Source organism: Eriocheir sinensis, chromosome 39 (assembly GCF_024679095.1).
Source record: "Eriocheir sinensis breed Jianghai 21 chromosome 39, ASM2467909v1, whole genome shotgun sequence".
Lineage (NCBI taxonomy): Eukaryota > Metazoa > Arthropoda > Malacostraca > Decapoda > Varunidae > Eriocheir > Eriocheir sinensis.
In genome coordinates, this window is record NC_066547.1 from 1,060,609 (window position 1) to 1,083,653 (window position 23,045).

The window sequence follows — 23,045 nt, forward strand, 5'->3', positions numbered from 1 at the left end:
TCAGATAAGTTATGGCCACAAGATATGTTTTCAGTGAAACACAATTTATTCAGTATAATTTCTAGTGCAGAGAGACTACGAGACAATATGGAAAAGTATCACCTCCACGTTCAACACCTGGGAAAACTACCGCTCATGTTCATCCATTTGTCCTTCAAAAGTATGTGTTGCCACATACATAAAAATGCTCTAGGACATACAGAAACACAGCAGTAGTAGATCACTGCTATAAATGAATAGGCTTTGTCATGCCATTATTTTTTTGTAGTTGCCAGTACACCGCATTGGCTATTAGTTAGCCCCTTCGCTGCTTGAGGCCTCTCACATGCATCTCCATATCAACGACGATGCTTTACCTTTCCTTACCTATTTTTTAGCAGTTTCAGTCTGACCTACTACAGTACCATGTATGCAAAACACTTATATTAAGACCAGAAGTCAAAGTAACCACATATTCAGAAATAATACCCATCTAACATCAGATTTACTTACAATAGAAATACTAGAATGAAAATACAGCCCTGTGCCCAAATATTCAGCAAGCCATGTTAGCCCCCGTACTCCATCACCCACGATCGTGGCTTGTGTGTCAGACTCCATCACGCCACGATTGTGGCGCTTTTCAAATTTCATGCTTCTTTTTTATTTAAAGTTTGTTTTGGTGGATGGCTATGTGTCACACATCAAGCCTTATAATTGGCCCATTGTTTCCAAGCTCATGGATGCGTATCCAATCAAATCCCAGCTTATATGATATACTTACAAGCGGTGTGCATGCAGATCGTGATACGTACTATATAATATAATATTTAACCAGTCTACAAGTGAAATATCTGCTATATTACTATTTCCACAGGTAAATAATTTCAGGCATGTGATAAGATAGATGACAATGTGTGACAGTAGTGTTTTGTGCTCTTAGTTAACACAGACAAATGAACAATTTGTGCTGTTGCAATGGCTGTACCAGTTGACATTCATCCCCCCTCAAAATTTCCACTTTTTATCTTAATATATATATATATATATATATATATATATATATATATATATATATATATATATATATATATATATATATATATATATATATATATATATATATATACAGTACCCTCTCGAGTTTCGCGCCTGCTTCATTCCGAAGGTATGGCGCTAAACTCGAGGATCGCGAAACTCGAGGTATTGAAATCCATTTAAAAGCGCTTGTTTGTTCCGACCCGTGGAAAATAATGACTTTTTCTGACTTTTCTCCTTTATTATCACAAATTTTTCGACTTTATTCTCTTGTTATCTCAAAATACGTACCTTGTTAATAGGCAGAAAATGGGAAGTAAGAACAGTTCGTTTTTAAGCCGCAGTTGAAGGCAGCTGCCTTACAATTGGCTGGTATTTCTGAATTCACGCTTGTGATCCATATGGTGTCGTCTGCTAAAGTAAGAGCGGTCGCTTGTGGTCACCCGTGGGACAGTTGGACAAACCTATATTATTCTGCTAGTTTTCTGTGTTATGAAATAATCTGCTAACTCTTTCTGTTAAAAATCATGAAATCACTAATATCATGATTGACTTTTTAATGCCTATTGAACGTAAACCGCTGCCGCCGCCGCAAAATAGCTCGCAGAGAGGTTCAACTTGTTTACTGTTTCCATATTTCCCTCACCACTCACAAAGATCACAAGCGGACAGACTAGAACAAAACCAGGCAAATTAATACTTTTAACCCTTTCCTTGCGCGCGGTGCGGACGCGACTATCCCCACAGGCGCAGTCGGGCAGCCCAATGGGGGGTCTCTTTTAACCTCTGTATCTCAAAAAATATTCATCACAGCTAAAAACCAAAAACACAATTGGAAAGAGGAGGTCCAGACCTATTGGAGTCGGATACGTATGCCTCTCTTACGAACGTACATGCACGTTCAGGGAGTGTTGAATGTTAACACTTATGTCAGTGCTTGCAGGATGATCAGCCGTATCGAGGGAACTGCGAACATCACTCCTTCAGATTCTGGCAAGGGAGCATTGCCAACTGCAATATTTACAACTATTTGGTCAAAGAATCAGTCAGGTGATAGGTGAAGATAAGGAGGGAGGGGCAAGTAGAGAGAGAGAGAGAGAGAGAGAGAGAGAGAGAGAGAGAGAGAGCAAGTGGGGTGCTTCCATGCAACGCGTCACAGCCACAAGAAAATGAGCAATATTTTCAGCTCTCATAACTTTTTTATTATTATTAGAAGAGAAGTTTTATTACACCACCATATATACTAGATGAATATATAATTATTGCAAAGAAGAAAGACACCATTTCCACCTCTTTTAAATGTCAATTTTCCCCGTGCACAGCATCCAGAGAAATATATCGCCACCTGTACTCTAAGGGTTAAGAGAGCAAGATCACCAGTAGAATGCCCCTTGGGGAACCCATACTGGCGATCAGATAGAAGGTCAGAAGTGGATAGGTGCTTTTGAATCTTATGGTTAAGGATTGATTCAAAAGCTTTAGATAGGCAGGAAAGTAAAGCTATAGGGCAGTAGTTTGAGGGATTGGATCGGTCGCCCTTCTTAGGCACAGGCTGTATGAAGGCATACTTCCAGCAGGAAGGAAAGGTAGATGTTGACAGGCAGAGGGGAAAGAGTTTGACCAGGCAGGGTGTCAGCACGGAGGCACAGTTTTTAAGGACAATAGGAGGCACTCCATCAGGTCCATAAGCCTTCTGAGAGTTGAAACCAGAGAGGGCATAGAAAACATCACTTAAGAATCTTAATAACAGGCATAAACGAGTCAGAGGGGGAATGAGTAGGAGGAAGGTAGAGGTAGAGATAGATGAGACGGCGGTGCTGCCGTCAGGGTTAAGGAGAGGAGGGAAAGATGAAGAAGTGAAATTGGTGGAGATATTTTTGGCTAGGTGCCAGAAGTCCCGGGAAGAATTAGAAAAAGCTCCGTAACAACTGGTAAAGTACCAAAGGAGTGGCGGAGGGCTGAAGTGGTCCCTATATACAAAAGTGAAAAAAAGGAAGAACCCTTGAACTACAGACCTGTATCATTGACCAGTGTAGTATGTAAAATATGTGAGAAAGTGATAAAGAAACAATGGACAAGATTTCTAAAAGAGCTAATATAATCACAAGTAAACAATATGGCTTCAGAAAAGGGTGCTCATGTGTAACAAACTTACTGAGCTTTTACTCAAGAGTGACAGATATAATACAGGAGAGGGACGGATGGGTTGATTGCGTTTACTTGGACCTGAAGAAGGCGTTCGACAAAGTTCCACATACAAGACTAAAGGAAATAAAGGAAGATTGAAAGGGAAAATGAGAACAGTGGTAAAGGACATGAAATCAGAATGGAGAATTGTAGATAGTGGAGTGCCTCAAGGATCGGTATTGGCACCATTACTTTTCCTAGTATCTGTAAATGATATGCCAGAGGGAGTAAACAGTTATATGAGCCTGTTTGCAGATGATGCAAAACTGCTAAGGCATATAAGAAACAGTAAAGACTATGAAATTCTGCATGATGAGCTGAACAAGATTTGGGAAAGGAGTATGAAATGGGAAATGGAATTCAATGTGAAGTAATGTCAAGTAATGGAAATGGGAAAGAGTGAGGGGAGATCAAAATGGAAATATATGGGAGATGGAAAAATATTAAAGAAAGTTCAAGAAGAGAGAGATTTGGGAGTGACAATACAAGATAATCAACAGCCTGAGAGTCATGTTAATAGGATATTCGGTGATACGTATAAAATGGTGAGAAATATAGGATTAGCATTCCACTACATGGATAAGGATATGATGAAAAAGTTAATAACCACTATGATTAGACCAAAATTGAAATATGCAGAGGTGGTGTGGTCTCCCCATAAGAAAAAACACAAAAAAACTAGAAAGAATACAAAGGATGGCAACAAAAATGATTCCAGAACTGGAGGCATTGACATATGAAGAGATTAAAGGAAATGGACCTTCCAACACTGGAACAAAGAAGAGAAAGGGGAGACCTAATACAAATTTATAAATTATTGAGTAAAATGAAAGAAGTAGATAATGAGGAGTTACTACTAAGAGAAGGAATAAACACCAGGGACACAAGAGGACACAGCAAAAAATTGAGGAAGGGAAGATGCTTGAGAGACATAAAGAAATATAGCTTCCCGCAAAGAAATACGTATAGAGGTTTGGAACAGACTAAGTGAGGATGTAGTATCGGCGAAGAGTGTGCAAAACTTTAAGGAAAAGTTGGACAATTACAGATATGGAGACGGGACCACACAAGCGTAAGCCCGGGCCCTGTAAAACTACAAATATGTAAATACAACTAGGTAAATACACACACACACACACTGCTCCAGTAGCTCAATGGTTAGAGCGCCGCGCTACAAGGCTTCATGGCAAAACAGGCGACGGTTCGAGCCCTGCTCAGGCTGGATTCTTTCCGTTGACTAGGAGTGGTTACTGTCCCCCATTGAACAAGGGGGATGGGGTGTGTGGTGTGTGAGGTCCTGGCAGTACCCAGAGATTGACAATTATAAGCACTTGCTCACGTCATGAGGGTACCTGCTGGCAAAAGCTAGTCCAACTCGTGATCAGGCCGTGGTGAATTACACACACACACACACACACACACACACAAGACCCACCTCCAGGAGGACATCCATTCAACCTTTTACTCCGTCAAATCTGTGCATATTGCTGGTGAATCAGAGGGATGTTTTCCATGATCTTACGTGTGTCCTTCCCTTCCCTCTCCTCCACTTTCCTCCACAAATCTATTTCTTTATCACAGCTAATGTAAGGAAATACAATTCAGCAGATACACATCATCTACACATAATGCAAATTTCTCTGTATATTTATGCATACATCTCAAAATCATCAAATAATTTATATTTCTTTATGTGCACCATTTAATTATGCATATTTTTATATATAGTACATGATGATTATGTTGCATTTAGGGCTTAAAACTTGTTATATTCAGTAGCAACATTTAAAATTTGGCCCGTGCGGCCAGCCCAGATATGGGGTGAAGTGCTTTTTCGCCCGGCCGTAGTGAAAAGGTTAATGCTAAGTCTATATATACCAAGTCAAGTCATACGCAGGTTTGTGGGAGGAGACACGGCAGAGGCATGGTTTATGCGTGATGCTGCTTGGAGCCAAACTAGAGAATGTAGAAACAGGGATTTAGAGAAAACGAAGAAAGGCGAACTAATTTAAATCATTTACTTCAACACGCCCTCCCTCACACCCCACACTGCCCTTTGTAGGCATTGGAATTGCAGTCACACAAGAGCACAATAAAAAGGCATATTTTATTTGTCAGTGGCTTGCCTGAACACGCTGTGAAAAAAGGCAGTAAACTTTTTTTTTTTTTTTTTTTTTACCACCCCCTGCGCGTACCGGTTGCAGTTTTGAAGCAAAGTGACTTGACTTGGTATATATAGACTAGGGTTAATGAGTAATTAATGATATACATTGCACACTTCTGAAATGAATTTTATTTTTTTAAGGTTTCTGGGGAATATGCCATGTTATACCATGGGAGCCAAGCTGGGGCCTTCAATCTGAGAACAACACTTATGGAGGTTCTCACCAGCATGCGCCGTGCAGGTATGATAAATTTTTTATTTCATTCATTTGTAATTGTTTTGTAACGACTTATCTGATAAGGATGGCTCAGCTAGTCCTCTCTTTCTAGTACAGTAGACCCTCTATTTAGTGTATTTCTAATTATGGATTTCCTTAAAATGCACCTCCGTGGAGTAGTGGTTAGAGAGCATCTGGCTACAACTCTGCGGGCCCAGGCTCAGATCCTGGCCCAGGCAGTCAGTGTTCAGCTCACCTAGATGTTCATCCTCCCTTTCATCCTGGTCAATAAATGGGTACGAGGGGAAACCTGGGGAAGATAAGGTATGACAATCCCAGATTTCATATTGGCACATGTCCTGGGGTAATTGGTTCTAACCAACCACAAAGGGCCAATGGTATGGAGATGAGCACTGCAACCATGCACAGCTATGGCATATCCACCCACCTTCACCTTATCAAGACCTAAATTTAGGACACATTTTCCATATAACAAAGTTATCCTTAATATAGTACAAATTTCATTAGGAACATAACTTATAAAACATTGTGCAGCAGTGACGCAAGTCAATCAAACTAAAAACAGAAAAAACAATGATGAATGTAGTTGCTGTTCTAGAAATTTTCCTGCTAGATCTGGAGATTTTGGGTAACGATCTCATGGCTAGCAGGAAATCTGGCGAACTTAACACCCAAAGGACGGGGATGCATGGTGAAATCAGTTTTCTCTGTATGGCAGTGTTCTGACATTTTTCCAAAAATTGCTCCGTTTCCATTATCAATTTCACGGCTCTGCCTAAGCCAAGAACTTTAATTTTATGGCCATTTCCTTTATCCATCCTTCCTCTTCAGTCTGCCACTAACCCAAAGTCTCTGTGTTACAGTAGAACCTTTTTAATCTGGCACGAACGGGGGGAAACTTATGCCGGATAAACCATTTTGCCTTTGTTTTAAGGCACACTTCATACAAATAGTTCTCACGCAGTGGATCAATAAATTTACTGATTACTGAGCTGTCAGCGACTTGAGCAGATTCGGTGGTGGCTCAGTTGATACACGTCTAACACACATACTGCCCACTCACTGCGTAACCTCACTGTAACATCCTTTGATGCTATGCACAAAAAGCGACAACTGGTGGAACGGGAGTGAACCCCAAAGTATAACAAGTTTGTTGTTGTTATTGTTTCATTTTTGTCAGCACATTGACTGACTGGGCTATGGAAGAGCCCTTACAGAGGTGGTTTGTTGATTGTCTGAGGGGGGCTATAATTTAGCCCATCAGAAGGGGTTGTGCCGACAGAGTTGGCTGAAGTCAGTCGAGCCGATCAGTCGGTCTGTCGACGAGGACTGGCGTTCTCCAGTAACATGTATGTTCGAGCAGGTGTTACGCAGTGTTGTTACAAGGTCCCATCCACACTGACGTTTTTGTTACACAACGGAGTTACATTACGATGTTCTGTTCGCGTGTGTGCACCTGGCCTAACACAGCCTTGTTACGATACGGTGTTCTGTTCGCATGTGTGATGCTGGCTGCATATTTCTGAACTGTACTCACCTATGGCACCAGCAGCAAGAACGGTGGCGCGGAAACCATTCAGGGGGTCACTCAAACTTAGACACTTACACACTCATGCGCCCATGCCCTCCCTCACCTCTTCTCTTCTCTTCTCTTCTCTTCTCCTCTCTCTCTCTCTCTCTCACTCGCCAAGTGGAGAGAGAGAGAGAGAGAGAGAGAGAGAGAGAGAGAGAGAGGTGAGGGAGGGCATGGGTGCATGAGTGTGTGAGTGTCTAAGTTTGTTGAGTGACCCCTTGAATGGTTTCTGCGCCACCGTTCTTGCCGCTGGTGCCATAGGTGAGTACAGTTCAGAAATATGCAGCCAGCATCACACATGCGAACAGAACATCGTATCGTAACTAGGCCATGTTAGGACAGGTGCACACACGTGAACAGAACATCATAACGTAACTCGTGTAAAAAAAATGCCAGGGTGGACGGGACCTCATAACAATACTGCGTAACACCTGCGTGAACATACATGTTATGCGTCTGGGTTCACTCCTGTTCCGACAGTTGTCGTTTTTTGTGTGTTGTATCAAAGGACATTACAGGGTGAGGTTACGCAGTGTATGAACGGTACGTGTGTTAGACGCGCATCAACCGAGTTTTTTTTTTTTTTTTTTTTAGTTTTTTTTTACGTTGCTGCCTATTGCGCCAGTAGGCATCTTCCTGGTGGGGCCTGATGGTCGGCCCAAGGCTTCTTCCAGGTGGGGCCTGATGGTCGGCCCAGCCCGTTCTGGCGCAGGCGAGTGTTTATAGTGTCGCCATCTTATATATATATATATATATATATATATATATATATATATATATATATATATATATATCTATATATATATATATATATATATATATATATATATATATATATATATATATATATAGTGGTACCTCATGATTCAAACTTAATTGGTTCATTTGGGCTGTTCGAATTAGGAAGCAATTTATCCCATTGAAATTAATGTAGAAAAAATTAATCCGTTCCAGGCCCAAAAATCCTCATAACATTTTTATGGGTTTATGTTGTGCCCTGTGGCCAGATCACTCAAATATTGTCAACCAGACATATATTGTCAACTAAATATTGCCAACACATGTAACGAACGCGTGAAGCAGGTTCGCTACCACGTACGAACGAATGAAGCAGGTTTGAACGCAGGTTACTTGTATTCGAAAATTTTCCATTCGAGTTCAGGTTATTGGTTATTCTCTAATGTTTGTTAGTTGGTTTGTTATTCTCAGTTAGCCAATAATTTTTTTTTTTTTTCCTGAGGACATGTCTAAGTTGTACTCAATCAATAGTGATGCTCCGTGTAGGTACGTACATACGTGGAGTGTTATAGTGTTTGGTGGTTCGTGGGTCAGTATCAGCATGGATTCTTTATGTTCAGCTTGTTCCCTCACTGAGTATGCCTTGGTTAAAAAGCGTACAAAGACACGTGCTCCACTCTCATGTTTTTGTATTATTTCCTTCTTCATTTCCATACTATAACCCTTAAGCTTCCTACCACCACTTGCACTGTCACTTTTCACTTTCTTGGGAGCCATAATGAGGGTTAATTCAAGAAAATATGCAAAAAATATCAAAAAAACAAAGCGTCGCGTTCAAAGCAGGGGAGCGCAAGCGTGACTGACAAGAATGGCTTCCAGTGTTGTCAGGTCCATGTTTTTCCTGCGCAATTGGGCTGTTTTACAAGGGAGTGTGTGGGAAAAAATGGCAGTCGCGGGTTTGCGGTTTTTGAGGCTGGAGTCCGCGGTATCACATTCACCGACTTGGCTACACTGGTGACGTCGTCTGCAGCCGTTTGTTTGTGTTCGAATTGTGACGCACATTTGAATTGGAAGACAACATTTGTTTGATAAATGTATATATATATATAATTGTATATATATATATATATATATATATATATATATATATATATATATATATATATATATATATATATATATATATATATATATATATATATATATATATATATATATATATATATATATATATATAAATATATATACACATACAGGTAAATCTTGATTTACGCGAGGTAGGTTTCTGTCGAAAAATAAATACCGTATTTTTCAGCGTATAGCGCGCACCTTTTTCATATAAAAAATGCTTGAAAGTTTACCCCTGCGCCTTGTACGCCGAATGTACAAATTTTTTATGATTTTTTTTTCTTCTTTGGGGTGTTTTTAAGGGTCTGTTTTTCATCTTATCCAATAACAATGACAAACTTACCTTTATTATTGTTTATAATCCTTCATAGTCCGTAGCTGTCTTATAATATGTTACCATAGAATACAGGGTGATCTAATAACTACTATACAAAAATTAAATTAAATTGGTGGAGGATCGCCCATGCCTTGCTGTTATCCCGTTTTTCCGTCGGGCGCCATTTGTATGATGTCTTGATGTCACGGGTGGCTTAAGATTGTATGACTAAGGAGCAGTACAAGCTACGTAAAAAATCATATTGAAAAAAAATATCCATGTGTTCATTATTAATTATTAATATTAGTGAGAATAATGGGGTAAATATGATATCAGAAACTGTACATCATGAGTCTTGTACGAGGAGTTATTTCCCGCAATACCAGCCCGGCCGCCATTTGCATTGTTTACAAACCACACAACCACACTCATACAACAAACAGCTGCATGCCTCGTGTCACCAGAACCATGTGAATTGTGTCTTGCCTAGTTGTCTGTCATAACCTACGAGTGATGGTGGGAATAATATGCTTATTCACTTCATTCAGTGGAGAGAGAGAGAGAGAGAGAGAGAGAGAGAGAGAGAGAGAGAGAGAGAGAGAGAGAGAGAGAGAGAGAGAGAGATTTAGATAGATTTATTACAGAAAATCAGACCACAGATTGTCTATGGTCCAGACTCTTGAAGTTGTCCTAAACCTAAGTGATTTTAATCAGATTGAGAGACTCCGTTACGTTGCATTTCTACTGATGTTAATATTGCTAAACTGAGTGACGGTTTAGCTTGGTTTTGAACCACTCACACGTGGTCTTACTATGGACTGCACCCATTCTCTTAGTCCATTCTCGCACTACAACGTTATGAAGAGCCATGGCATTGTTCCTTCACATCTGTCTACATCTGAGTTTTACGTCATTGTTCCTCATGCGATTGATCATTTTCCATAAATAATGACATTCTTCTCGGAAGAAATTGAGAAGTTTACCAAAACATTTCAAAAGTTTTCTCGGTATTAATGCTTTCAAGAGAGAACATACTTTTAGTAAAGAGCCTCTTCGTAGAGGCGCGAACGCTATGAAGCTTAATTCGTTCTGACCTGGACGCTGAACAATTTCTAATTTAGCAATAAAAACTGTATGGTGGTTCAGACCAAAAACTGTTCCGCATATTCCAAGTCTGTTATTATTAACTTATGTAGAGCGGATGTATTATTACTTTATTCTAACAAAAAGTTTTTTAATGGTAGAAGTTGCACATTCTTGAGAGAATGATGCTTTATCGATGCATTGTATTTAGAATTTGAGGTTTGACGCGATTGTTGAAAAGTCCTTGACTATTTTTCACTTTTGAGTTTAACGCCGCATTTCGTAATCAAACTTTCATTCTTCATTAATCCTTGAAGACTTATTCACTTGCTCACGTTAGCGGCATTACCATCTAAATCACTCAAGCTGAAATTTTGTGAAATCTTTGTCCAATCTTCCTGTCTGACTTACCAATCTTTGTGTCAAACGCAAATGTGTCATCTGCCCTAGTAAATGCCGGAAGCCGCCGGCAACATCCACGCTGTTGATGTAAATAATGAAGAGCAGCTCTGAGTTAAACTCAAAAGTCTACTTGCCCACTAGTGACAGTCCAACAATGAGTTAACCATTAATTGCTGTTGCCAACCCTGTTGATCAACCACTGGTTTACCATATTAAATGAACCTATTTAGCCTCATTTTCTCTATTTGTATTAATTTATGATGGACTCTTATCAAACGCTACTGAAATCAAGATACGTCACGTCCAGTGATTTGCATACAGATAAACAGTGGGGAGGTAGCTATAAAAGGTTAAAAGGTTTGATAGTTGTTGTCTTTTGTTTTTAAGCTATGTTCAAACAACTCAATTAATGAGTGGTAAACGCTGTAACTCAATTTATCTTTAATTCAAGCTTTGGTAGCTTACCCACAACCGTTAGAATACTGGCCTGGCCTGTAATCTATCTGGTACTCCTTTTTTCTTTTCTTAAAAATTTAGTCAATGCTAGCCTTTTTCCAATCCTCTTGGACAAAAGGTTGGTCGAGGAGGACATTTGTGCTGGTTTTGAGGGATTTCATTATCATTTTTCATTCTTTCAGCAGATTTGGCTATCGTGTTTAGGTCCAGGACTTTTTTAAGTTTTAAGTGCTTTAAGCTTTAAGGGTTGGATTTATTTTTATTTCAAAGTTAGACAATGCTCGTTTAGGATGTACATTAGTACTGGTACAGTGGTGATGTGTTAGACTTATTTAATTAAACACCGAGAAAGTACTCGCTTAATGTACTTGTGGTTGGCTGTGTCAGTCACTAGTGCACCGTCACACTTGTTAAAGGTATTTGTTCCCACAACTTACGCCTTGCAAATTGTTTATGTAACTAAGAATTTTTGATTATGTTTACAGTTTTTTACATATCATCTTCATATTTTTACTTTTAACTGATGCACTAATTTTTTTACATCATTTTTGCATCATTGGTTTGTTAAATCTGTTTCGGGCTTTCTTAGGTCTAAATTTAACCTGTCCTTGAATTTTCTCTTTTAAACTGAGTGATTAATTTCGTTATTAAAATTAGTTGGACTTGCTTATGTTAATTCGCTTCGTATAAGGGCTGAACAAATAAAGCTGAGTGAGTAAGGATTTTTAAAGTTTAACATCACTCTCATCATTGCCGTCATCTGATAGTTGCATATCTATTAGTTTTTGGTTCTTTTCTCTAATGGTGACTTCCTTTGAAATTGGGCACCTAACTTTATTTTCAGTCGATGTTTGAGCTCTAAAAGTATTTATGAAGCTTATACTCGCGAGAACCGTCTCCCTTCTCCTACCGTGACCGATATGACCAGGTTATGCCCATAACATATAACAAGGTAATTTATGCAATTTGGACAGTTGGCCCGAAACCATTTGGCTTCTATAATTCCTCTCTAGGTTATATTGGACTCTATATGACTCACCTTCGACGCGATTTTGTCGCCTATATCATACGTGGTCTTACTTAAAGTCTTAAATGTGTGCTGTTATATTAAGACTGCCTTTTAAGACGCCAGTACATTGCCCAAGATCGCCATCATGATTGCCCGGAGGCCTGTAAGTGACAGATATTTAAATTGACTTTGCAATGTTTACTCAAAGACGCACAAATCACTTTAATTACTGTTTCTGGTGTTTTTGTCAGTAGGTTGCAATGTTTGATAAAAAGTTTGCTGACACCCCCCTTTACATACAAATGTTTTGTTGAAGAATCTTAGGCCATCTATGTTGTGTTCGAAACTTAATCAATAGTAGTGGTGTCGATAAAATGTTCGTATTAGCAATTACGCCTTAGTTTTCGTCAGAGCAAGACATCGCAGTTCATCAAATTTGTTTCTAAGGCTACGCGTAGATAAACACTGGACTCTTAGGTTATTGTGAGTTTTGGTGGTCTGAAGACTGGAGGGTTCAATGCTGGTGTTCTTGTTGGCGGTGTGAGGTTTCCCTATTTACCGGGATGGGATGGAAGGACGTGGCTTTTTTGTTGCTTTGTTGTTCGGGCGGGACGTGTTTGCGTTGCCTTCATATCCATATCACTGAGATATCCACTCAGGCACTCAGTCTCAGCCTCACTCGTGTGAGGAAGAAATGAGGGACACCATGAGCGGCTGGCTAGTATTGGTACCAGTACCGAGCAGTCTGGTACCGGTACCGTACCATATAGCTGGTACCGTTAGTACCGGTACCTGCCCACCCCTATTGTTGAGTAGCGTGGCAGTGTGGGTACTGTATTGTTGTTCAAGTGGCGCGCGGGAAGAACTAAGTTCAGCTGTGTGGCCGCGGCACCATGTGAGTCCAGTTGCGTGACATCTGGTGGCCACTCCATAAAATATCGCGTATAAGTGAAAAAAAAAGCATGTAAATTAAACATTTATTTGGATTTTGGACCCCACGTTATTTCAAAAACGCGTAAACCAAACTTGCGTAAATTGAGTTACCTGTATATATATATATATATATATATATATATATATATATATATATATATATATATATATATATATATATATACGGTAATCCCTCGTCTATCGTGGGGGTTAGGTTCCAGAACCCCCGGCGATAGGCGAAAATCCGCGAAGTAGCAACCTTATATTTTTTTTATTATTTATATATATTTTAAGGCTTTATAAACCCTCCCCACACTCTTACAAACCTTTCCCACACTCCTATTGACCTTTCCCACACTCCTATTGACCTACTCTTATAAACACTTCCTCTGACGTTTCGTTGTTACGACGCCGACATTTGCTTCGTAAATACGAAATTCGCACAGGAATTAATTTGGTGGGGTGGAAGAATACTCAGAGAAAGGACAATATGAGCGTGGCTCACTTCTTTTATATCACAATTAGGTAAATACAGAAGGGGAAAAGGAGGAGAGCGACACAGTGAGTCATGAAAAAAATACCGATAGAGGATGTAAGAAGGGAGAACAAGGAAAGGTAATGGAGGAAACAGGGAGAGATAAAGAGGACGAAAACAAGGAGAAGGGTGTGGGGAGGGAGGGACAGTGGGGAGAGTCATGTCAGGTCCTGAGAGAGAGTCAGGTGAGGTCCCTCCCCACACCCTTTCCATTTCACCTTGTGTGTGTGTGTGTGTGTGTGTGTGTGTGTGTGTGTGTTTACCTAATTGTAAACACACACACACATACACACACACAGAAGGGGAAATGAGAAGGGTGTGGGGAGAGAGTGGCAGAAGGGAGAGTCAGGTCAGGACATGACCTGACTCACTTCTGCTCCTCCCTCCACACACCCTTCCCATTTCCCCTTTTGTGTGTGTGTGCGTGTGAGTGAATGCGTGCGAGGGAGGGAGAGAGGGAGTGTGTGTGTGTGTGTGTGTGTGTGTGTGTGTGTGTGTGTGTGTGTGTGTGTGTGTGTGTGTGTGAGTGAGATATAAGCCTAAAGAAAAGGGTGTGAGAAAGGAGGAAACAAGGGAAATGAGTGGAGGAAATGAGACGGGAGAAGAGAGAGGTAGGGAGGGTCAGGTAAGGGGAGAGAAAGGGTGTGAGTGGGAGGGAAAGAGATTAAGAGAGGTAGGGAGGGTCAGGTAAAGGTGAGGAAAGAAGGGGGGAGAAAAGGTGTGAGTGGAAGGGAAACAGAGGCGTTCTGCAGCCTCCAGACTGGAGGCTGCAGAACGCTTAACCTCAGACCTTGCTATCATATCCGATTGGGGCAGAAGGAACCTTGTGTCCTTCAATGCCTCAAAAACTCAATTTCTCCACCTATCAACTCGACACAATCTTCCAAACAACTATCCCCTATTCTTCGACAACACTCAGCTATCACCATCTTCAACACTAAACATCCTCGGTCTATCCTTTACTCAAAATCTCAACTGGAAACTTCACATCTCCTCTCTCGCTAAATCAGCTTCCTCGAGGTTGGGCGTTCTGTATCGTCTCCGCCAGTTCTTCTCCCCCGCGCAGTTGCTATCCATATACAGGGGCCTTGTCCGCCCTTGTATGGAGTATGCATCTCACGTGTGGGGGGGCTCCACTCACACAGCTCTTCTGGACAGAGTGGAGTCTAAGGCTCTTCATCTCATCAGCTCTCCTCCTCCTACTGATGGTCTTCTACCTCTTAAATTTCGTCGCGATGTTGCCTCTCTTTCTATCTTCTATCGATATTTCCACGCTGACTGCTCTTCTGAACTTGCTAACTGCATGCCTCCCCCCCTCCTGCGGCCCTGCTGCACATGACCTTCTACTCATGCTCATCCCTATACTGTCCAAACCCCTCATGCAAGAGTTAACCTGCATCTTCACTCTTTCATCCCTCACGCTGGTAAACTCTGGAACAATCTTCCTTCATCTGTATTTCCTCCTGCCTACGACTTGAACTCTTTCAAGAGAAGGGTATCAGGACACCTCTCCTCCCGAAATTGACCTCTCTTTCGGCCACCTCTTCTGATTCTTTTTTAGGAGCAGTGAGTAGTGGGCCTTTTTTTTATTATTGTTTCCTTTTTTTTTTTTGTGCCCTTGAGCTGCCTCCTCTGTTGTAAAAAAAAAAAAAGAGGGGGGGGAGGGTCAGGTAAAGGTGAGGAAAGAGGGGGAGAGAAATTGTGTGAGTGGGAGGGAAACAGATTAAAAGAGAGAGGTAGGGAGGGTCAGGTATGGGTGAGGAAAGAGGGGGAGAGAAAGGGTGTGAGTGGGAGGGAAAGAGATTAAAAGAGAAAAATTGGGAGGGAGGTGAAAGGAAAAGAAGAAAGAAATGAGAAGGAAGGAGAAAAATACGGGGACGGAGAGGGAGAAGAAAGAAAGGAAGTGGGGGAGGAGTGAACCAGGGAAAAGACTAACGGCGCAATAGGCCGCGATGGAAAAATAAAAAAATAGGTGGGTGACGTAGGTGCTTATTTAGGTGTGTTCCTCCTTATGTTGATTTATATGGTTTTCATTTTTTAGGCTAAAAAATGCTTATTTTACCGCAAAATCCCACGATATAGTGAAAAATCCGCGATACAATACAATTTATAAATCCGCGAGGGATTACTGTATTTATAATTATTAACACTACCTTACAATGCCCATTTTTTCTTGACTAGATCATCATTTAACATTTATAAAGTACTGTTACTCAGAGCTGGGCACTTCCGATCATCAGTCCGATCGTCCGATCTTCTGATCTGATCGGAACAGCAATTGGCGATTGGAATGCAAAGATTGGATCATCTTTGTAAAAGGTAATCGGACTGTGGAGATCGGAACTTCACAAACTAACTTCCGATCACAGAAAAGAAAGTGGTCAACATTGTCATGGCAACAAGTGACTGCGGACTTCTTACAATTATTTTTATACACGTTGCTAAATAGTTACTTCAAATAAGCGTCTTTATTTATAAAATTAAGCGATACTTATTGATCGTTAATTTATTTAATCCTGGTAAGGTATCGTGAACGAGACGCGCAGGCGCAAAGTCGCTTTATTTGCTTGGCGGGACTTGTTACACGACGCCATGACAGTGTGGTGTGGGCTGCAGCAGGATCAAAGAACACGATCAACCAGCGCACAGTAAATTATGTCAGCAGGTGAAGCAAGGAGAGATGAAATAGAAAACGTAGTATTCACGTCGAATGGTAACGCAAATAAAATTGAAAATATTTACATCGAGCGGTAACGTAAAAAGAATCTAAACAGGCTTTCATTGTCTTTATCTTTGATTGACAAATATCGTATCTTCTATAGGTTTCTGTAGTGAATTTAACACACAAAGAAATTACGTAAACACATCTTTAGGTAATGTTTATTGCTTATACACACTATAATTCATTTGATTGTCTATATATGCATATTCTAGACACAGTATAAAAATACAAAACATGCTAAATACCTTTTTGGCCACAATGGGAGAGCCTAAACATTAAATCTAAGAATAATGTCTGCCCGTCCCTTTGTTATGGCTCACAGTAGTAAGCGTGGGATTGCCTTTGTAACAGCTCATATCTTGCTGTGTAATAATAATACGTACAATGAAAACTATAAGCTTACATTCAAATTCTCTCTTAACGAGCATGATGCTACTCGATCCTCTTGCAATAGGATTCAATAGTTTATCCTGTATACATAAATAAAATAAGACATTATAGAAAATAGATTCCTTTAAGGGTACACTTGCCTATATCTACTTATTCCTTAAAAAAAATACATACATAAGAAAATAAGGAATCTGCAAGAGGCCAGTTGACCTACACGTGGTAGTTCCTGTAAAACTATAAACTCGAAAATCTATCTCCATCGATAAATATACTGAGTGGCCCGACTCTTCGTATATTTTCTGCATGTGGCCCTCTGTGAAAAAAAGTTTGGACACCCCTGACCTTGACAGACTATGGTGCTTTCTCTTGAGGGTTGAATTGCCTACTTACAGACTTGCAGCCAGATACTTAACAACTGCAAGGCATTGTGATTTGACAAGGACAAGCAAACTGTACACCACCGCTTCCGGCTGGCTACTGAGGCATAAACCATAGCTGAACCCACCAACCTTCCACCTGATGACGTCATGCGCCAGTTGATTCAAAATTTGACGCGCTTTCCAGTAGACCCTGTGTCCTTTGATCCTGGGCTGCAGTAGTGGGCTTCCGCTCACTCCAGTAACCGAGTGCCCTGCCCCAGTTGTCAGTTATGCATTTTCTGCTGCAGTGTTACCACCCTCTAATGGAAGCAGCATCAGTTCATTTTCAGGAAACCAACAAGACCTAAGCTAAAAGGGGGGGCTTCGCCCCTCCTCGACCCCCCCACCTTCTTAACCGGGGGGAGGGCTTTGCCTTCCCTTGACCCCCCCCCCCCACCCACCCGTCGGGCTCCCCCCATAACAAGAGGACGAGGAGGAAGGAGGTCTCGCGAGACAGCGCAATATGCCGCCTAGACCACGGCACCAAACTAATGCCCCAAACCCCTCTCATCCAAGAACTTACCTAACCTCTTCTTGAATGTATCTATCGTGTTGGCGCTCACCACAAGACTTCTACGTCTGTTCCACTCATCCACCACTGTTCGTAAACCAATTCTTGCCTATGTCTTTCTTGAACCTGAAGTTATCCAACTTAAACCCATTGCTACGTGTCCTACCCGGTGTGGTGTCATCTGCCATCCACGTATCCTAAGGCATTCCATCCAACCTGCGCATGCGCGGGATTTGTTTACAAACAAAGGGTGGATGAATTGCGACACGGTACCGTGTCTTTATCGACTGCCTATCGCGATATGTCCCACCTGAGTTTTTATTTTTTATTTTTTTTAAAGTAAATGTTGACGTATGTTTTGAATTTGAAAATTGCTTGAAATATGAAAGTTTCTTCTGCACCCTTTGTATGTCAGTAAATGAGGTATGTCGGTAAATGTGATAAATGAGATAACCTGCTCCCCTTGTATGTCGGTAAATGTGATAAATGAGATAACCTACACCCCTTGTATGTCGGTATATGTGATAAATGAGATAACCTGCACCCCTTCTATATGTTGGTATATGTGATAAATGAGATAACCTGCACCCCTTGTATGTCGATAAATGTGATAAATGAGATAACCTGCACCCCTTGTATGTCGGTATATGTGATAAATGAGATAACCTACATCCCTTTGTATGTCGGTAAATGTGATAAATGAGATAACCTGAACCCCTTGTATGTCAGTAAATGTGAGAAATGAGATAACCTACACCCCTTGTACGTCGGTAAATGTGATAAATGAGATAACCTGAACCCCTTGTATGTCGGTAAATGTGATCTATGAGGTAACCTACACCCCTTGTATGTCGGTAAATGTGATCAATAAGATAACCTACACCCCTTATAAGTTGGTAAATGTGATAACTGAGATAACCTGCACCCCTTGTATCTCGGTAAATGTGATTAATGAGATGCCCTCCACCCATTGAATGTCGGTAAATATGATAAATGAGGTACCCTACACCCCTTGTATGTCGGTAAATGTGATAAATGAGGTACCCTACGCCCCTTGTATGTCGGTAAATGTGATAAATGTGGTAGCTTTTTTTTGTTTACATCTCAGCCTATAGCGCCGGAAGACTTTCTTCAGGGGCCTGGTGGTCGGCCCAAGCCCGTCATGGCGCAGGCAATTTTTATAGTGGCGCTAGTTATGCTTGGCTCATGCTGCCCCCTGGAACTCATTTTTTATTCGCTTGTACGGTTTTTTCTAGAATCCGGGATGATAGGTGGTCTTTTGGACAGCCTGTGGATAGTCTGAAGCCACTCGGCGGTGACTAAAAAATCCCAGGTGGTAGCGTGGGGATTCGAATCGACATTGTCCATGGCGTGATGAATGCTGGCCCCGCACGCTAATCACTCAGCCACCGCCTACCCTTGTATGTCAGTAAATGTGAAAAATGAGATAACCTAAACTCCTTGTATGTTGGTAAATATGATAAATGAGGTAACCTGAAACCTTGTATGTCAGTAAATGTGATAAATGAGATAACCTGCACCCCTTGTATGTCGGTAAATGTGATAAATGAGATAACCTACACCCCTTGTATGTCGGTAAATGTGATAAATGAGATAACCTACACCCCTTGTAAGTCAGTATATGTGATAAATGAAATATCCTACACTCTCTTCTGATTGATGGTCATGTTTCTCGGATTCTCCCCATTTAATGGTAGGCAATCTGAATTATGGGGTCCATATCATTCTTGAATTTGGCCATTTTCCCATAATAGCTGCCATGCTGTCTTGTCGCCATCTTGCCCGGACAAACTACGATATCAACACTGTAAACATCGTGTTCCGCGCATGCGCAGATCAGGATGGGATGTCTTAGGATACGTGGATGGCAGATGACGCAACACCGGCTCACTTATAATCAAAACCTTATTGCTTATGTTCTTCTTGTAACTAATTTATTTATGGACCAATATCTTTTATTCAGAAAGCTATTTAATCAGGAAGGATAGGAGATTAATGATCACTATCGCTCGTTTTATTATAGAATACATAGTAGAAAATATTTCCTAGATATCGATGATAAAATATTTAAAAGTTGAAAAATGTTTATCAAAAATCTAAATCAACTTCAAACAAAAGTTAAAATAGCGAACATAATTCCTTTTTCATACTTTCAGAAATTGAATAAAAAGAGTAGACTTAAATAAATGCCTAAAATAAGAAGTTAAGATAACATTTTTTCTTTACCATGTCCTCCATATATACAAAAAAAAAAGAGGAAAAATAAAGATATTGATAAGCAAATAATTAACTTATTACTTATTTGAAATTATTACTTACAGAATGCCTAAAATAGGTGGTTCTTGTAATTATTATTTTAAAAAAATAATAGTAATTAGTATAAGTTCTAACGATCGGATGATCGGAATGGTGATCAGAACAGCAGTACTTAAAAAATGATCGGATGATCGGAATCGGATCAGTTGCCCAAACTGATCGCATGATCGGGGATCGGAACAGCAAAAAAGTGATCGGTGCCCACCACTGCTGTTACTACATATTCAGTTACTGAAGTGTTCAACTTTAAATGAAGCTTAGTCCGGGTAGCAAATTTCCGAACTCTACTCACCTGCAGTACCAACGGCGAGAGTGGTGATGTAGATACCATTCAAGGGGTCACTCAACAAACTTCGACACTCCCACACACTCATTCGCCCATGCCCTCCCCATAGCTGGGTGTTGTCGCAATAAGTTATCGTGATACTTTATCACTGATAACAAAATCAGGTTATCTGCCATCCGCTACTTATTTAAATATATATCGGTATCTTCGTTACTTTTGTGACCAAACTAACGATAATCGTTACTTTTTTCCGCCTCAGAAAAAAAATGTTGTCTCCTCCCTACTGCGCATGCGTGGCCCGGGCGCCCGGTGTTGTATGACAAAGCTTCGGGGTATGAAATTTCTTCAGTGAAGAGATTTCATACTTAGATCATCAACATTAAAACACTAGGTTATTTTTTTATGTTAGACTCAAAAATCAATATATCAAAGAGAAAAATCATTTAACTTTGCCCCCAAAATGACTATTCACTGCATCAAATTTAAAACTCCATATTCGTTTGTGAGCATGCCATGGTATTGAAGGCACCCGGTGTTGTGTTATTTGGTGACCCATCGTCAAAAGCAGGCGCTTTTATTTACAAACACTGGTCTCTTGTGAACTGCACACGTTCAGACCAGTAAGCGTAGCCCTGTATAGTCTCACAAAGCTTTTTAACACATTAAGAGTTGCTGGAAGGCTGAATCGGACATACAGTACCACCATCCTCGCTGTTTCTAGAACGACACTCTGTACATATAAATACAACTTGTACAGAGTGTCGTTCTAGAAACAGCGAGGATGGTGGTAGTGGTACTGTATGTCTGATTCAACCTTCCACCAACTCTTAATTATGGTTAAAAAGCTTTGTGAGACTGTACAGGTCTACGCTTGCTGGTCTGACCATGCGCAGTTCACGAGAGACCAGCGTTTGTAAACAAAAGTGCCAGCTTTTGACGGTGGGGACGCCAAATAACACAACAAGGTTCAGGCGTTTCTAGTATTACCATCCATAGGTACGTGTCAACATGTGGTTTTCAGGTTTTGTAAGTTTTCTAAAATACAGATAATGAAAATTTGAATTCGTTTTTTTATTTGAAATATCAATATAGTATCGTTTTCGCCTATTGGACTTATCGCTAGTTAGTATCGGAATTGTGGATTTATATCGGGTATCGGTTATCGCCTATATTTGTGTCTCCAGTTAACGAATATCGGTTATCACCGATAAGGTTTTCCATTATCAGTTATCGGTTATCGAGAATAAGGTTTTCTGTTATCGTGCCCAGCTATGGCCCTCCCTCACCTTTTCTCTTCTCTTCTCTTCTCTTCTCTTCTCTTCTCTCTCTCTCTCTCTCTCTCTCTCTCTCTCTCTCTCTCTGAAATTAGAGAGAGAGAGGTATCACTTATTGTATTGAAGTGTAATTGGTTCAATTGTTACAGGTAATTTACGATAACTGAAAGAATAGTTCAAACTTCATGGGCATTAAGACATAGTTGGTGGTGATACCTGTTGACTGTCATCTCTGAATCTACCCCATTAAGCAGAGGTGGGCAAGTGCGGTACTTAGTGCGGCAGTGCAGTAGTACCGCATCACAAAAAAAGTACCGCACTACCGCAAACTTTCTGAAAATACCGCACTACCGCGGACCGCACTAAAAAATCCTGCGGTAATTTTTGCAGTACGTACTTAGAAAACCACCGAAGACATTTGTAGCGCGGCATGCTCACAGATTTTTTTTTTTTTTTTTTTTTTTTCCCCCCCTCCCCAGTGAATCGGACTCAATCAGTCAATCGGTATCAGTCATCGGACTCAGTGATTCAATCATTCTGACTTTTCAGTTATTGTTCAAAATTAAATACTAAATGAATAACTCTGAGTAAATCTGTTCGTCACTCAACCCAAGGCGGCGTGCCATGACTGCCTCTGACGATGACTGTACATGGCAGTGTACAACAGTACAAGCAAGCACTAAAATGATCGCCGCTCAATCTCATGTCCCGTACAAATTTTTCTTTGATGCATAACATAGACCATAGTACACACTATATCTATTTTTTTACTCCATTGTAACTTCTCTATTTTATTCTCTCTCTCTCTCTCTCTCTCTCTCTCTCTCTCTCTCTCTCTCTCTCTCTCTTCAATGTAGCCAAAATCAATATTGTTTGATTATAATTACAATAATAATAATAATAATTTATCATTATTATTATTATTATAATTATTATTATTATTATAATTATCTCCTCGTTGAAATTTCCACTTGGTTTCTTCGCTGAGCCTGAGACGCCAGGGCTTACAGCTTTCCCACGGTCCCGCTATTACCAGTTGCAGTTGATGTGTTTTGTCTCAATATGTTGGACAGTTTGAATAATGTTTCACTCTTCCCGTCATGACTTTCCTATATTAGTAATCTTTCGTTTTCGCTCTAACGCTGGAGAATTCCTCCCCTTCCTCCCCTCCCCCTTCACTCCCCCATATCCCTGGCTAGTGCTACTGCAGCTCGCACCACCCTTCCTACCTTCCTTCCCACCCCCCACTTCCTCCTCTCTCACATGATGCTGATCTCCTCCTCCCCTTCCCCTGTCCCCTTCCTCTTCCCTCAGAAAGTTGCATTCC

The 23,045-nt window shown here is 40.6% G+C and overlaps 1 protein-coding gene across 7 annotated transcripts in view; it reads left to right on the plus strand.

The window, feature by feature from the left end:
* The window catches only part of LOC127008852 (delta-aminolevulinic acid dehydratase-like), an 82,141-nt gene that overhangs the window by 56,956 nt on the left and 2,140 nt on the right, over window positions 1-23,045 (plus strand). For all 7 annotated transcript variants that reach the window (XM_050881230.1, XM_050881227.1, XM_050881229.1 and 4 more), the window contains exon 8: window positions 5,510-5,609. In XM_050881230.1, coding sequence (XP_050737187.1) covers window positions 5,510-5,609 — 100 coding nt within the window. The remainder of the gene's footprint in view (window positions 1-5,509; window positions 5,610-23,045) is intronic.